The 18,934-nt window shown below is 41.5% G+C and overlaps 1 protein-coding gene across 1 annotated transcript; it reads right to left on the reverse strand.

The window, feature by feature from the left end:
* Positions 1 to 422: 422 nt before the first annotated feature.
* On the reverse strand, positions 423 to 18,510 carry LOC311118507 (uncharacterized protein; the record flags this gene model as incomplete). Its single annotated transcript, XM_084193299.1, has 5 exons — positions 423 to 539; positions 2,757 to 2,810; positions 12,546 to 12,662; positions 14,252 to 14,368; positions 18,506 to 18,510. Coding segments are annotated over 5 exons (410 nt in total), but the record flags the coding sequence as incomplete, so codon positions are not given.
* Positions 18,511 to 18,934: the final 424 nt, after the last annotated feature.

Raw genomic sequence — 18,934 nt, forward strand, 5'->3', positions numbered from 1 at the left:
ACACACACACACACACACACACACACACACAAACACACACACACACTGGACACACACACACACTGGACACACACACACACACTGGACACACACACACACACACACACCGGACACAGACACACAGGTAGTTGAGGTAATATGTACATGTAGGTAGGGATAAAAGTGACTAGGCAATCAGGATAGAGATTACATCTCCTCATCCAGGGAGTACACACACACACACACACACACACACACACACACACACACACAGGGAGGGAATGTTGTGTTTGTTTAATATTGTTTCAGGACTATGAAAATGGAAAAAAGGATTAGCCTATGGATTATGAAAACAACAAAAATAAATGGGAAAATGGGAGAGGAGAAATGACTAGAGACAGTGTTGTTTAACTCACTGACCATGACCCATAAGTTCTTCTTACCTTTGTTCACTAGAAAAGTCTCCCTCTCTAAACTCTATAGGATGACCCATAGACCAGTCACTCTTCATGGATACACAGCTGGGTACAGGGGAGGCTGGTCTCTCCTGCTTGATTGGGCTTCAACACAACAGAGACAAACATTATTTATCTCATCTACTTTGAGTGCTAATAAACAATGTTTAGTTTGAATGTGGGGTTCGCTTTTTGCCTCCAGGTTCACTATGTTTTCAAAAACGATGCATCTGTGGTATTATTTAGGATACTAAATACAGAATATTATCATAGGCTACACTAAATAAAACATATTATTTAAACAACAATGGGAAGTTTCACAGAAAATAATTGTTCAACTATAGCAGGGAATCTTGTGCCTATGTTGATGTCTGATCCCAATCCCCGTCCCTACCTGCTGAGCTCCCATTCAGGGGCTACAAACTGGAAGACATCAAAGTAAATGTGTAAATAAGGTGTCCAGTAGAGGTCAGTGTTTGGAAAATACTTTGCTTCGAAAAAAGCACCGGCACCAGGGCGAAATCAGTGAGATCTCTCGCATTTTGCAGCACATGGTTTGAAAAAGCATGAGATTAAACAAAGCTTCGGACGTCATTGATCATGTGGTAATGTTACTTCGAAACTATCCATGGCAGCGTTTCAAACACTTAAAAGACTCCCTCTCCCCTCAGCCCTCAAGTTAAGTGGACACTTCTGATGACGTATCATGACGTATGATGAGTTGACACTTCTGATGACGTATCATGACATATGATGAGTGGACACTTCTGATGACATATCATGACGTATGATGAGTTGACACTTCTGATGACGTATCATGACGTATGATGAGTGGACACTTCTGATGACATATCATGACGTATGATGAGTGGACACTTCTGATGACATATCATGATGTATGATGAGTTGACACTTCTGATGACGTATCATGACGTATGATGAGTAGACACTTCTGATGACGTATCATGACGTATGATGAGTGGACACTTCTGATGACGTATCATGACGTATGATGAGTTGACACTTCTGATGACGTATCATGACGTATGATGAGTGGACACTTCTGATGACGTATCATGACGTATGATGAGTGGACACTTCTGATGACATATCATGACGTATGATGAGTTGACACTTCTGATGACGTATCATGACGTATGATGAGTGGACACTTCTGATGACATATCATGACGTATGATGAGTGGACACTTCTGATGACATATCATGATGTATGATGAGTTGACACTTCTGATGACGTATCATGACGTATGATGAGTTGACACTTCTGATGACGTATCATGACGTATGATGAGTGGACACTTCTGATGACGTATCATGATGTATGATGAGTTGACACTTCTGATGACGTATCATGACGTATGATGAGTGGACACTTCTGATGACGTATCATGACGTATGATGAGTGGACACTTCTGATGACGTATCATGACGTATGATGAGTGGACACTTCTGATGACGTATCATGACGTATGATGAGTGGACACTTCTGATGACATATCATGACGTATGATGAGTTGACACTTCTGATGACGTATCATGACGTATGATGAGTGGACACTTCTGATGACGTATCATGACGTATGATGAGTGGACACTTCTGATGACGTATCATGACGTATGATGAGTTGACATTTGCAGGGCAAAGGGTGAGGGAAGAATGAATTAATTTTAAATGGACCGCCCTTGCCCAGAAATATGCCACTTGTTTGTCCCACGGTTGTGTTTTCAGTCATTATAGCGACCGTTCTCTCTGCGTGGTGCGTGGGAAATACATCTTACATCTTCAGCCGTTGTAGGAAAGATGCATCTTAAAACACTGGTAAGCCTAAATTCCATCGCTATCGGGAAACCGGGCCCAGAGTGACTTACAATACAATTGCCGTATTATAGTGTAATTTAGCTTTTAAAAAACTTGATTTTACAAAATATTTTAATGAATTATAATCCACATAATAATTCAAATTTCCTGTTGCTGCAGGATATTCTTTCTATTTCTGCTGTGAGAAACTGGATCAAATTAAGATATGGCATCTGTAAGTGCATTTATCTTAAGATAGCTAAGTGAGACAACCACATATCACAGTCAAATATACAGGATACGAACATCCCATTCCAGCTAAACATTGGATATATAGCGTTTTGAAAAAAAATCCAATTTTCATACACATCTCAAATCTAGAACAGAAATATTGAAGGTACCAACCAATAAGCAGTCATTTCTGATGAAAAAAACACAAATGTGAATTTTCTTTGTATATAGCGTTTTGGAATATAAATTCTTAAACAATATTGTCAGCTCACCTCTTAGTTTTGGTGTCAGGTCTCCCAAAGAGACTCATTTTAGACCACTGACCCCTAAACAGAGATGCAGCATGTTGGTTGTGGTGAACACAGTGACAACTCATTCTAGAATGTCCATTGTTCTCTATTATTCATGATCTCTTAGAAATAAAACATTTACTAACAGACATATCCAAACAGTGAGGTTATTTAATGCAATCACATGAACATCTGGTTGTGACATCTCTTCTCCATGTTAACTGTCAATAATAATAATAAGTCACTGTTTGTTAAGGTAGTCATAGACAGTGCAACAACACAAGGCCATGTCTCACACTTACTTGTATTCATTAAATGTAGGCGATTTATTGTCTTTGAATCTGTTCTTTTCTAAACGTATCTGAGAATGTAGACAGAAGGGCTAAAACGGGCTTGATTTATCTGAGGGGAAATCCCGAGTGGCGCAGTGGTCTAAGGACTGTGCCACTAGAGATCCTGGTTCGAATCCAGGCTCTGTCGTAGCCGGCCGCGACCGGGAGACCCATGGGGCGGCGCACAATTGGCCCAGCGTCGTCCAAGGTAGGGGAGGGTTTGGCCGGCAGGGATGGCGTTTGCAATGCCAGGGTTGTGGGTTTGATTCCCATGGGGGGCCAGTATGAAAAAAATAATGTATGCACTAACTAACTGTAAGTCGCTCTGGATAAGAGTGTCTGCTAAATGACTAAAAATGTAAAAAATGAAATCATTGATACATTCAGAAAGTTTTTTTTTGCAACAAGTAACAGATGTTATGTTATGTAAAGTAGGCTAGGTTATAATGTAAACTCAGCAAAAAAAGAAACGTCCCTTTTTCAGGACCCTGTCTTTCAAAGATAATTCGTAAAAATCCAAATAACTTCACATATCTTAATTGTAAAGGGTTTAAACACTGTTTTCTATGCTTGTTCAATGAACCATAAACAATTAATGATCATGCACCTGTGGAACGGTCGTTAAGACACTAACAGCTTACAGACGGTAGGCAATTAAGTTCACTGTTATGAAAACTTAGGACACTAAAGAGGCCTTTCTACTGACTCTGAAAAACACCAAAAGAAAGATGCCCAGGGTCCTTGCTCATCTGCGTGAACGTGCCTTAGGCATGCTGCAAGGAGGCATGAGGACTGCAGATGTGGCCAGGGCAATAAATTGCAATGTCCGTACTGTGAGACGCCTAAGACAGCGCTACAGGGAGACAGGACGGACAGCTGATCATCCTCGCAGTGGCAGACCACGTGTAACAACACCTGCACAGGACCGATACATCCAAACATGACACCTGCGGGACAGGTACAGGATAATAATAATAATAATAATAATAATAATAATAATATAATATGCCATTTAGCAGACGCTTTTATCCAAGGCGACTTACAGTCGTGCGTGCATACATTTTTGTGTATGGGTGGTCCCGGGGATCGAACCCACTACCTTGGCGTTACAAGCGCCGTGCTCTACCAGCTGAGGTACAGAGGACCACAATGGCAACAACAACTGCCCGAGTTACACCACGAAAGCATAATCCCTCCATCACTGCTCAGAATGTCCGCAATAGGCTGAGAGAGGCTGGACTGAGGGCTTGTAGGCCTGTTGTAAGGCAGGCCCCTACCAGACATCACCGGCAACAACGTCACATATGGGCACAAACACACCGTCGCTGGACCAGACAGGACTGGCAAAAAGTGCTCTTCACTGATGAGTCGCGGTTTTGTCTCACCAGGGGTGATGGTCAGATTCACGTTTATTGTAGAAGGAATGAGCGTTACACAGAGTCCTGTACTCTGGAGCGGGATCGATTTGGAGGTGGAGGGTCCGTCATGGTCTGGGGCAGTGTGTCACAGCATCATCGGACTGAGCTTGTTGTCATTGCAGGCAATCTCAACGCTGTGCGTTACAGGGAAGACATCCTCCTCCCTCATGTGGTACCCTTCCTGCAGGCTCATCCTGACATGACCCTCCAGCATGACAATGCCACCAGCCATACTGCTCGTTCTGTGCGTGATTTCCTGCAAGACAGGAATGTCAGTGTTCTGCCATGGCCAGCGGAGAGCCCGGATCTCAATCCCATTGAGCACATCTGGGACCTGTTGGATCGGAGGGTGAGGGCTAGGGCCATTCCCCCCAGAAATGTCTGGGAACTTGCAGGTGCCTTGGTGGAAGCATAGGATAACATTACACAGCAAGAACTGGCAAATCTGGTGCAGTCCATGAGGAGGAGATGCACTGCAGTACTTAATGCAGCTGGTGGCCACACCAGATACTGACTGTTACTTTTGATTTGGACTCCCCCTTTGTTCAGGGACATATTATTCAATTTCTGTTAGTCACATGTCTGTGGAACTTGTTCAGTTTATGTCTCAGTTGTTGAATCTTGTTATGTTCATACAAATATTTACACATGTTAAGTTTGCTGAAAATAAATGCAGTTGACAGTGAGAGGACGTTTCTTTTTTTGCTGATTTTATAATCTCCACCAAGCACAGCCAGAAGAGGACTGGCCACCCCTCAGAGCCTGGTTCCTCTCTAGGTTTCTTCCTAGGTTCCTGCCTTCCTAGGGAGTTTTTCCTAGCCACAGTGCTTCAACATCCAAACATGCGCTGTTCGGAACGAGACGACCGTTAGACCCAATGACGTGTTTCTGCCAATGACCTTCAAATCAAATTGTATTTCTCACATGCGCTGAATACAACAGGTGTACACTTTACCGTGAAATGCTTACTTACGAGCCCTTTTCCAACAATGCAGTTAAAAAGTGGGTTCGATCCCCTGGACCACCCATACACAAAAATGTATGCACGCATGACTGTAAGTCGCTTTGGATAAAAGCGTCTGCTAAATGGCATATATATATATATATATATATATATATATATATATATATATATATATATATATATAGTGTAATAAATATTAGCTAAATAAAAAAAGGAAATAGTAACACAATGAAATATCAATAATGAGGCTATAAGGAGTACCAGTACTGAGTCAATGTCCAGGGGTACCAGGTAGTTGAGGTAATTACTAGACTATATACAAGGAGTACCAGTACTGAGTCAATGTGTAGGGGTACCAGGTAGTTGAGTTAATAACTAGACTATATACAAGGAGTACCAATACTGAGTCAATGTGCAGGGGTACCAGGTAGTTGAGGTAATAAATAGACTATATATATGGAGTACCAGTACTGAGTCAATGTGCAGGGGTACCAGGTAGTTGAGGTAATAACTAGACTATATACAAGGAGTACCAGTACTGAGTCAATGTGCAGGGGTACCAGGTAGTTGAGGTAGTAATGAGGCTATAAGGAGTACCAGTACTGAGTCAATGTACAGGGGTACCAGGTAGTTGAGGTAGTAATGAGACTATATACAAGGAGTACCAGTACTGAGTCAATGTGCAGGGGTACCAGGTAGTTGAGGTAATAACTAAACAATATACAAGGAGTACCAGTACTGAGTCAATGTGCAGGGGTACCAGGTAGTTGAGGTAATAACTAGACTATATACAAGGAGTACCAGTATTGAGTCAATGTACAGGGGTACCAGGTATTTGAGATAATAACTAGACTATATATAAGGAGTACCAATACTGAGTCAATGTACAGGGGTACCAGGTAGTTGAGGTAATAACTAGACATATATACAAGGAGTAGCAGTACTGAGTCAATGTGCAGGGGTACCAGGTAGTTGACATAATAACTAGACTATATATAAGGAGTACCAGTACTGAGTCAATGTGCAAGGGTACCAGGTAGTTGAGGTAGTAATGAGGCTATAAGGAGTACCAGTACTGAGTCAATGTACAGGGGTACCAGGTAGTTGAGGTAATAACTAGACTATATACAAGGAGTACCAGTACTGAGTCAATGTGCTGGGGTACCAGGTAGTTGAGGTAATAACTAGACTATATACAAGGAGTACCAGTACTGAGTCAATGTAAAGGGGTACCAGGTAGTTGAGGTAATAACTAGACTATATACAAGGAGTACCAGTACTGAGTCAATGTGCAGGGGTACAAAGTAGTTGAGGTAATAACTAGACTATAGACAAGGAGTACCAGTACTGAGTCAATGTCCAGGGGTACCAGGTAGTTGAGGTAATAACTAGACTATATACAAGGAGTACCAGTACTGAGTCAATGTGCTGGGGTACCAGGTAGTTGAGGTAATAACTAGACTATATACAAGGAGTACCAGTACTGAGTCAATGTACAGGGGTACCAGGTAGTTGAGGTAATAACTAGACTATATACAAGGAGTACCAGTACTGAGTCAATGTGCAGGGGTACAAATTAGTTTAGGTAATAACTAGACTATAGACAAGGAGTACCAGTACTGAGTCAATGTACAGGGGTACCAGGTAGTTGAGGTAATAACTAGACTATATAGAAGGAGGACCAGTACTGAGTCAATGTGCAGGGGTACCAGGTAGTTGAGGTAATAACTAGACTATATACAAGGAGTACCAGTACTGAGTCAATGTGCAGGGGTACCAGGTAGTTGAGGTAATAACTAGACTATATACAAGGAGTACCAGTACTGAGTCAATATGCAGGGGTACCAGGTAGTTGAAGTAGTAATGAGGATATAAGGAATACCAGTACTGAGTCAATGTGCAAGGGTACCAGGTAGTTGAGGTAGTAATGAGGCTATAAGGACTACCAGTACTGAGTCAATGTACAGGAGTACCAGGTAGTTGAGGTAATAACTAGACTATATACAAGGAGTACCAGTACTGAGTCAATGTGCTGGGGTACCAGGTAGTTGAGGTAATAACTAGACTATATACAAGGAGTACCAGTACTGAGTCAATGTAAAGGGGTACCAGGTAGTTGAGGTAATAACTAGACTATATATAAGGAGTACCAGTACTGAGTCAATGTGCAGGGGTACAAAGTAGTTGAGGTAATAACTAGACTATAGACAAGGAGTACCAGTAATGAGTCAATGTACAGGGGTACCAGGTAGTTGAGGTAATAACTAGACTATATAGAAGGAGTACCAGTACTGAGTCAATGTGCAGGGGTACCAGGTAGTTGAGGTAATAACTAGACTATATACAAGGAGTACCAGTACTGAGTCAATGTGCAGGGGTACCAGGTAGTTGAGGTAATAACTAGACTATATAGAAGGAGTACCAGTACTGAGTCAATGTGCAGGGGTACCAGGTAGTTGAGGTAATAACTAGACTATATACCAGGAGTACCAGTACTGAGTCAATGTGCAGAGGTACCAGGTAGTTGAGGTAATAACTAGACTATATATAAGGAGTACCAGTACTGAGTCAATGTGCAGGGGTACCAGGTAGTTGAGGTAATAACTAGACTATAAAGTAGGAGTACCAGTACTGAGTCAATGTGCAGGGGTACCAGGTAGTTGAGGTAATAACTAGACTATATATAAGGAGTACCAGTACTTAGTCAATATGCAGGGGTACCAGGTAGTTGAGGTAATAACTAGACTATATGCAAGGAGTACCAGTATTGAGTCAATGTACAGGGGTACCAGGTATTTGAGATAATAACTAGACTATATATAAGGAGTACCAATACTGAGTCAATGTACAGGGGTACCAGGTAGTTGAGGTAATAACTAGACTATATACAAGGAGTAGCAGTACTGAGTCAATGTGCAGGGGTACCAGGTAGTTGACATAATAACTAGACTATATATAAGGAGTACCAGTACTGAGTCAATGTGCAAGGGTACCAGGTAGTTGAGGTAGTAATGAGGCTATAAGGAGTACCAGTACTGAGTCAATGTACAGGGGTACCAGGTAGTTGAGGTAATAACTAGACTATATACAAGGAGTACCAGTACTGAGTCAATGTGCTGGGGTACCAGGTAGTTGAGGTAATAACTAGACTATATACAAGGAGTACCAGTACTGAGTCAATGTAAAGGGGTACCAGGTAGTTGAGGTAATAACTAGACTATATACAAGGAGTACCAGTACTGAGTCAATGTGCAGGGGTACAAAGTAGTTGAGGTAATAACTAGACTATAGACAAGGAGTACCAGTACTGAGTCAATGTCCAGGGGTACCAGGTAGTTGAGGTAATAACTAGACTATATACAAGGAGTACCAGTACTGAGTCAATGTGCTGGGGTACCAGGTAGTTGAGGTAATAACTAGACTATATACAAGGAGTACCAGTACTGAGTCAATGTACAGGGGTACCAGGTAGTTGAGGTAATAACTAGACTATATACAAGGAGTACCAGTACTGAGTCAATGTGCAGGGGTCCAAAGTAGTTTAGGTAATAACTAGACTATAGACAAGGAGTACCAGTACTGAGTCAATGTACAGGGGTACCAGGTAGTTGAGGTAATAACTAGACTATATAGAAGGAGGACCAGTACTGAGTCAATGTGCAGGGGTACCAGGTAGTTGAGGTAATAACTAGACTATATACAAGGAGTACCAGTACTGAGTCAATGTGCAGGGGTACCAGGTAGTTGAGGTAATAACTAGACTATATACAAGGAGTACCAGTACTGAGTCAATATGCAGGGGTACCAGGTAGTTGAAGTAGTAATGAGGATATAAGGAATACCAGTACTGAGTCAATGTGCAAGGGTACCAGGTAGTTGAGGTAGTAATGAGGCTATAAGGACTACCAGTACTGAGTCAATGTACAGGGGTACCAGGTAGTTGAGGTAATAACTAGACTATATACAAGGATTACCAGTACTGAGTCAATGTGCTGGGGTACCAGGTAGTTGAGGTAATAACTAGACTATATACAAGGAGTACCAGTACTGAGTCAATGTAAAGGGGTACCAGGTAGTTGAGGTAATAACTAGACTATATATAAGGAGTACCAGTACTGAGTCAATGTGCAGGGGTACAAAGTAGTTGAGGTAATAACTAGACTATAGACAAGGAGTACCAGTAATGAGTCAATGTACAGGGGTACCAGGTAGTTGAGGTAATAACTAGACTATATAGAAGGAGTACCAGTACTGAGTCAATGTGCAGGGGTACCAGGTAGTTGAGGTAATAACTAGACTATATACAAGGAGTACCAGTACTGAGTCAATGTGCAGGGGTACCAGGTAGTTGAGGTAATAACTAGACTATATATAAGGAGTACCAGTACTTAGTCAATATGCAGGGGTACCAGGTAGTTGAGGTAATAACTAGACTATATACCAGGAGTACCAGTACTGAGTCAATGTGCAGAGGTACCAGGTAGTTGAGGTAATAACTAGACTATATATAAGGAGTACCAGTACTGAGTCAATGTGCAGGGGTACCAGGTAGTTGAGGTAATAACTAGACTATAAAGTAGGAGTACCAGTACTGAGTCAATGTGCAGGGGTACCAGGTAGTTGAGGTAATAACTAGACTATATAGAAGGAGTACCAGTACTGAGTCAATGTGCAGAATACCAGGTAGTTGAGGTAATAACTAGACTATATACAAGGAGTACCAGTACTGAGTCAATGTACAGGGGTACCAGGTAGTTGAGGTAATAACTAGACTATATATAAGGAGTACCAGTACTTAGTCAATATGCAGGGGTACCAGGTAGTTGAGGTAATAACTAGACTATATACAAGGAGTACCAGTACTGAGTCAATGTGCAGGGGTACCAGGTAGTTGAGGTAATAACTAGACTATATACAAGGAGTACCAGTACTGAGTCAATGTACATGGGTACCAGGTAGTTGAGGTATTAACTAGACTATATAGAAGGAGTACCAGTACTGAGTCAATGTGCAGGGGTACCAGATAGTTGAGGTAATAACTAGACTATATACAAGGAGTACCAGTACTGAGTCAATGTGCAGGGTACCAGGTAGTTGAGATAATAACTAGACTCTATATAAGGAGTACCAGTACTGAGTCAATGTGCAGGGGTACCAGGTAGTTGAGGTAGTAATGAGGCTATAAGGAGTACCAGTACTGAGTCAATGTACAGGGGTACCAGGTAGTTGAGGTAATAACTAGACTATGTACAAGGAGTACCAGTACTGAGTCAATGTGCAGGGGTACCAGGTAGTTGAGGTAATAACTATACTATATATAAGGAGTACCAGTACTGAGTCAATATGCAGGGGTACCAGGTAGTTGAGGTAATAACTAGACTATATAACAGGAGTACCAGCACTGAGTCAATGTGCAGGGGTACCAGGTAGTTGAGGTAATAACTAGACTATATATAAGGAGTACCAGTACTGAGTCAAAGTGCAGAGGTACCAGGTAGTTGAGGTAATAACTAGACTATATACAAGGAGTACCAGTACTGAGTCAATATACAGGGGTACCAGGTAGTTGAGGTAATAACTAGACTATATATAAGGAGTACCAGTACTTAGTCAATATGCAGGGGTACCAGGTAGTTGAGGTAATAACTAGACTATATACAAGGAGTACCAGTACTGAGTCAATGTGCAGGGGTACCAGGTAGTTGAGGTAATAACTAGACTATATACAAGGAGTACCAGTACTGAGTCAATGTACATGGGTACCAGGTAGTTGAGGTAATAACTAGACTATATAGAAGGAGTACCAGTACTGAGTCAATGTGCAGGGGTACCAGGTAGTTGAGGTAAAAACTAGACTATATACAAGGAGTACCAGTACTGAGTCAATGTGCAGGGTACCAGGTAGTTGAGATAATAACTAGACTCTATATAAGGAGTACCAGTACTGAGTCAATGTGCAGGGGTACCAGGTAGTTGAGGTAGTAATGAGGCTATAAGGAGTACCAGTACTGAGTCAATGTACAGGGGTACCAGGTAGTTGAGGTAATAACTAGACTATATACAAGGAGTACCAGTACTGAGTCAATGTGCAGGGGTACCAGGTAGTTGAGGTAATAACTAGACTATATATAAGGAGTACCAGTACTGAGTCAATATGCAGGGGTACCAGGTAGTTGAGGTAGTAATGAGGCTATAAGGAGTACCAGTACTGAGTCAATGTACAGGGGTACCAGGTAGTTGAGGTAATAACTAGACAATATACAAGGAGTACCAGTACTGAGTCAATGTGCAGGGGTACCAGGTAGTTGAGGTATTTACTAGACTATATATAAGGAGTACCAGTACTGAGTCAATGAGCAGGGGTACCAGGTAGTTGAGTTAATAACTAGACTATATACAAGGAGTACCAGTACTGAGTCAATGTGCAGGGTACCAGGTAGTTGAGGTAGTAATGAGACTATATACAAAGAGTACCAGTACTGAGTCAATGTGCAGGGGTACCAGGTAGTTGAGGTAATAACTAGACTATATACTAGGAGTACCAGTACTGAGTCAATGTGCAGGGTACCTGGTAGTTGAGGTAGTAATGAGACTATATACAAGAAGTACCAGTACTGAGTCAATGTGCAGGAGTACCAGGTAGTTGAGGTAGTAATGAGGCTATAAGGAATACCAGTACTGAGTCAATGTGCAGGGGTACCAGGTAGTTGAGGTAATATGTACATGTAGGTAGGGAGAAAAGTGACACGTCAATCAGGATAGAGATTACATCTCCTCATCCAGGGAGTGCACACACACTCACACACACACACACACACACACACACACACACACACACACACACACACACACACACACACACACACACACACACACACACACACAGGGAGGGAATGTTGTGTTAGTTTAATATTGTTTTAGGACTATGAAAATGGAAAAAAAAGGATTAGCCTATGGATTCTGAAAACAACAAAAAGAAATGGGAAAATGGGAGAGGAGAAATGACTAGAGACAGTGTTGTTTAACTCACTGACCATGACCCATGAGTTCTTCTTACCGTTGTTCAGTAGAAAAGTCTCCCTCTCTAAACATTATAGGATGATGCATAGACCAGTCACTCTTCATGGACACACAGCTGGGTACAGGGGAGGCTGGTCTCTCCTGCTTGAACGGACTTCAACACAACAGAGACAAACATTACATCTCTCATCTACTCTGAGCTCAGATGGGGAAACAAGAGTTTCATTCCAAAACGATAAATATCCATTTTCAGAAATGTTGGTCAATTAGATTTTATTGTTTAAAAAAATTTGGAAAGAGATTGGTGTGTTCTTTCACTATCTAATCATGGCATGGGGTTGGTTGTAAAATGACTTACTTGATGGTTTAATGTCAGAGATTGCCTCGCTCTCATAGAAATAAAAATATGGGATGCACACAGTCAAATGTAACAAATAACTACATTTGTAATACATATACAGAACCAGTCAAAGAAAACATTTACGTTCAACATTTTAGTCATTTAGCAGATGTTTTTATCCAGGGCATCTTAAAGCCAAGTTCATCATTAAAACCTTCATAGGAGCATTGTTAAATCTCTGAGCTGTTTCCCAAAACCATCGTTATTAACGTAGAATAGCCAAGTGCATCGTTAGATGCTTTTTTGCCCTCTCGCGTCACTTTATACACAGAAGATCTCCGCTAAACATAGAATCACATGGTTCATCCGTCTCTCTGTGACCGCCGATAAATTCAGAACAAGGTTGATCTACAACTACAAAGTTGCAAATGTCTTTGCAATTGATGCAAACAAGCGACGTATGAAATGATGCTTCAAATGAAAACCGAGATGACTGCATTAAAATATAAACAGTAGGCTATAGTCCTATTTCAATCAAATCGAAATACGTTTCATGTTCAATCCATTGAGTTCTATTTTGCTACTTGTAGGCTACTGTCTGTAATTTGTCTCAATATATTTCATGATGTGTAGCCTAACATGTGAACAATGATGTGCCAAATCTGTGATTTAGTGCATTTGTATTGTGTAAGCACTAGAATAAACTACCTCAATATTTGCAGCTGTAGGTGATAATATCTATCTAGGAGCTGATCTGTTATCAGCACTGTGCAATAATTATAATGTTAAGGAAAGATTTGAATGGAGAAAGCTGATCCGAGAGCAGCGCTCCCCTTTCTTTCGACCATATCAGTATCGATACATGCTCCACCGGACATCCAAACTTGTCGTGCTGCTTATCCAGTTTCTGCTGGTCTGCCTGCGGCTATGGAAACCTGACCTGTTCATCGGACGTGATACCTTGTCCCAAACCTGCTGTTCTCTCTCTCTCTCTCTCTCTCTCTCTCTCTCTCTCTCTCTCTCTCTCTCTCTCTCCTCCCTCTCTCTCTCTCTCTCTCTCTCCCACACCTGCTGTCTCAACCTCTGAATGCTCGGCTATGAAAAGCCAACTGACATTTACTTCTGAGATGCTGACGTGTTGCAACCTCTATAACCGCTATATAAGCTAAATAAAAAAAGGAAATAGTAACACAATGAAATAACAATAATGAGGCTATAAGGAGTACCAGTACTGAGTCAATGTGCAGGGTACCAGGTAGTTGAGGTAATAACTACACTATATACAAGGAGTACCAGTACTGAGTCAATGTGCAGTGGTAAAATAAATGGTAAAATGGGAGAGGAGAAATGACTAGAGACAGTGTTGTTTAACTCACTGACCATGACCCATGAGTTCTTCTTACCTTTGTTGAGTAGAAAAGTCTCCCTCTCTGAAGGATAGAGGGTGAGCCATAGACCGGTCACTCTTCATGGACACACAGCTGGGTACAGGGGAGGCTGGTCTCTCCTGCTTGATTGGGCTTCAACACAACAGAGACAAACATTACATCTCTCATCTACTCTGAGCTCAGATGGGGAAACAAGAGTTTCATTCCAAAACGCTATATATCCATTTTCAGAAATGTTGGTAAATTAGATTTTATTGTTTATAAAAACTTGGAAAGAGATTGATGTGTTATTTCACTATCTAATCATGGCATGGGGTTGGTTGTAAAATGACAGACATGTATTTGTTTAAAATCTATCAATTGACTGTTTAATATCAGAGATTGCCTCACTCTCATAGAAATAGAAATCTGGGTTGTACAGTGTCAAATGTAATACATTTTTAATACATACAGTTGAAGTCGGAAGTTTACATACACTTAGGTTGGAGACATTAAAACTCGTTTTTCAACCACTCCACAAATGTCTTGTTAACAAACTATAGTTTTGGCAAGTCGGTTAAGACATCTACTTTGTGCATGACACAAGTAATTTTTCCAACAATTGTTTACAGACAGATTATTTAACTTATAATTCACTGTATCACAATTCCAGTGGGTCAGAAGTTTACATACACTAAGTTGACTGTGCCTTTAAACAGCTTGGGAAATTCCAGAAAATGATGTCATGGCTTTAGAAGCTTCTGATAGGCTAATTGACATAATTTGAGTCAATTGGAGGTGTACCTGTGGATGTATTTCAAGGCCTACCTTCAAACTCAGTGCCTCTTTGCTTGACATCATGGGAAAATCAAAAGCAATCAGCCAAGACCTCAGAAAAAAAGTTGTAGACCTCCACAAGTCTGGTTCATCCTTGCGAGCAATTTCCAAATGCCTGAAGGTACCATGTTCATCTGTACAAACAGTAGTACGCAAGTATAAACACCATGGGACCACGCAGCCGTCATACCGCTCAGGAAGGAGACGCATTCTGTCTCCTAGAGATGAACGTACTTTGGTGCGAAAAGTGCAAATCAATCCCAGAACAACAGCAAAGGACCTTGTGAAGATGCTGGAGGAAACAGGTACAAAAGTATCTATATCCACAGTAAAACGAGTCCTATATATCGACATAACCTGAAAGGCTGCTCAGCAAGGAAGATGCCACTGCTCCAAAACCACCATAAAAAATCCAGACTGCAGTTTACAACTGCACATGGGGACAAAGATCTTACTTTTTGAAGAAATGTCCTCTGGTCTGATGAAACAAAAATAGAACTGTTTGCCCACAATGACCATCGTTATGTTTGGAGGAAAAAGGGGGTTGCTTGCAAGCCGAAGAACACCATCCCAACCGTGAATCAGGGGGGTGGCAGCATTATGCTGTTGGGGTGCTTTGCTGCAGGTGGGACTGGTGCACTTCACAAAATAGATGGCATCATGTATGTGGATATATTGAAGCAACATCTCAAGACATCAGTCAGGAAGTTAAAGCTTGGTCGCAAATGGGTCTTCCAAATGGACAATGACCCCAAGCATACTTCCAAAGTTGTGGCAAAATGGCTTAAGGACAACAATTCAAGGTATTGGAGTGGCCATCACAAAGCCCTGACCTCAATCCTATAGAAAATGTGTGGCAGAACTGAAAAAGTGTGTGTGAGCAAGGAGGCCTACAAACCTGACTCAGTTACACCAACTCTGTCAAGATGAATGGGCCAAAATTCACCCAACTTATTGTGGGAAGCTTGTGGAAGGCTACCCGGAACGTTTGACCCAAGTTATACAATTTAAAGGCAATGCTACCAAATACTAATTGAGTGTATGTAAACTTCTGACCCTCTGGGAATGTGATGAAAGAAATAAAAGCTGAAATAAATAATTCTCTCTGCTAGTATTCTGACATTTCACATTCTTAAAATAAAGTGGTGATCCTAACTGACCTAAAACAGGGAATTTTTACTAGGATTAAATGTCAGGAATTGTGAAAAACTGAGTTCAAATGTAAACTTCCGACTTCAACAGTATATAGTGGCAGTAGTAGTGGTTAGTACTGATAGAGAGATCAGACCTGGGTTATATCAGGTGGTCTATATATATAGTGGCAGTAGTAGTGGTTAGTACTGATAGAGAGATAAGACCTGGGTTCTATCAGGTGGTCTATATATTTAGTGGCAGTAGTAGTGGCTAGTAGTGATAGAGAGATAAGACCTGGGTTCTATCAGGTGGTCTATATATATAGTGGCAGTAGTAGTGGCTAGTACTGATAGAGAGATAAGACCTGGGTTCTATCAGGTGGTCTATATATATAGTGGCAGTAGTAGTGGTTAGTAGTGATAGAGCGATCAGACCTGGGTTCTATCAGGTGGTCTATATATATAGTGGCAGTAGTAGTGGTTAGTAGTGATAGAGCGATCAGACCTGGGTTCTATCAGGTGGTCTATAAATATAGTGGCAGTAGTAGTGGTTAGTACTGATATAGAGATAAGACCTGGGTTCTATCAGGTGGTCTATATATATAGTGGCAGTAGTAGTGGTGAGTAGTGATAGAGAGATAAGACCTGGGTTCTATCAGGTGGTCTATATATATAGTGTCAGTAGTAGTGGTTAGTAGTGATAGAGAGATAAGACCTGGGTTCTATCAGGTGGTCTATATATATATATATATATATATATGAGCAATCAGGGGAGAAGGGCCTTGGTCAGGGAGGTGACCAAGAATCCGATGGTCATTCTGACAGAGCTCCAGAGTTCCTCTGTGGAGATGGTAGAACCTTCCGGAAGGACAACCATCTCTGCAGCACTCCACCAATCAGGCCTTTATGGTAGAGTGGCCAGACAGAAGCCACTCCTCAGTAAAAGGCACATGACAGCCCGCTTGGAGTTTGCCAAAAGGCACCTAAAGACTCTCAGACAAGATTCTCTGATCTGATGAAACCAAGATTGAACTCTTTGGCCTGAATGCCAAGCGTCTTGTCTGGAGGTAACCTGGCACCATCCCTATGGTGAAGCATGGTGGTGGCAGCATCATGCTGTGGGGATGTTTTTCAGCGGCAGGGACTGGGAGACTAGTCAGGATCGAGGGAAAGATGAACAGAGCAAAGCAAAGTACATAGAGATCCTTGATGAAAACCTGCTCCAGAGCACTCAGGACCTCAGACTGGGGTGAACGTTCACCTTCCAATAGGACAACGATGGTAAGCACACAGCCAAGACAACGCAGAAGTGGCTTCGGTATAAGTCTCTGAATGACCTTGAGTGGCCCAGCCAGAGTCCGGACTTGAACCCGATGGAACATCTCTGGAGAGACCTGAAAATAGCTGTGCAGCGACGCTCCTCATCAAACCTGACAGAGCTTGAGAGGATCTGCAGAGAAGAATGGGAGAAACTACCCAAATACAGGTATGCCAAGATTGTAGCGTCATACCCAAGAAGACTTGAGGCTGTAATCGCTGCCAAAGGTGCTTCAACAAAGTACTGAGTAAAGGTTCTGAATACTTTTGTAAAAGTAATTTTTGTTTTGTCATTACGGGGTACTGTGTGTAGATTGATGAGGATTATTTATTTTTTCATCCATTTTAGAATAAGGCTGTAACGTAACAAAATGTGGAAAATTCACGGGATCTAAATACTTTCCGAATGCACTGTATATAACAAATCCACAGTATTCCAATTGTACAATCATATATCAGATATGGAGCAAACCCTGTAGACAGGTGAAACCGGGGGAAAACCTACTGTAGCTAACAATACTTTCCCAACCTAGAACCCTAGAAAGCTGAAGCTAGTTGGAAACAGGTACCAGTGCCTTCAGAAAGTATTCATACCCCTTGACTTATTCCACATGTTGTTGTGTTACAGCCTTAATCTAAAATTATTTATTTTCCGTCTCTCTGTGTTTCATCATTTTCCTTCAGTTCGCAAGAGGCTGGATGTATCTCACCGGAGAAAGCATCCGAGCGAGTGAAACAGCGCCCCTCTGTCTCTCTATGTGTAGGCCATCTATCTGATGCTGTCTGGTCCAAAATAGTATGACATTGTTGCCGCCTGTAGCATTGAATGCAAGTGAAGCCAGCGAGCATTTGGCCTCCCTTGATTAAGAAATATATACAATTATAGCCAATCAGCATTGAGCTAAACTGAGTGAGCTCGACTGTGAATGGTCCCCAAAAAAGTATCAAGGGAAGCCAATTTGGATTTTGGCTTCACTCCTATCAAATAGCATTGAGAGCATACGTCATTGAGAAAAAAAAAACTTAAATGGTTGCATCTCGTTGTGTTGTTGTCCTCCGGTGTAATCTAAAATTGACCTTTTCCTAAATTAGCCATGGATGGAGATAGGGATTTGAACTTGTGGATTTACTTAATTCTCTATACTGGCTAATGATTATAACGCTGATTCTGATCCAACCATTCATTAATACATTGTTGTGCCCCTGGCCTGAGAGGATGGAAGTTCAATATGTAGCTAGATGTAGATGGCTAATGTTAACTAGCTAACGTTGCCCATGAACGTTCTTTAAAAGTGCTATCCTCTCAATCTTAAATAAGCATGCCCCATTAAAAAAATTCAGAACAAGAACAGATATAGCCCCTGGTTCTCCTCAGACTTGACTGCCCTTGACCAGCACAAAAACATCATGTGGTGTACTGCATTAGCATCGA

This window comes from Coregonus lavaretus, assembly GCF_964263955.1.
Source record: "Coregonus lavaretus genome assembly, contig: HAP1_SCAFFOLD_998, whole genome shotgun sequence".
Taxonomy (NCBI): domain Eukaryota; kingdom Metazoa; phylum Chordata; class Actinopteri; order Salmoniformes; family Salmonidae; genus Coregonus; species Coregonus lavaretus.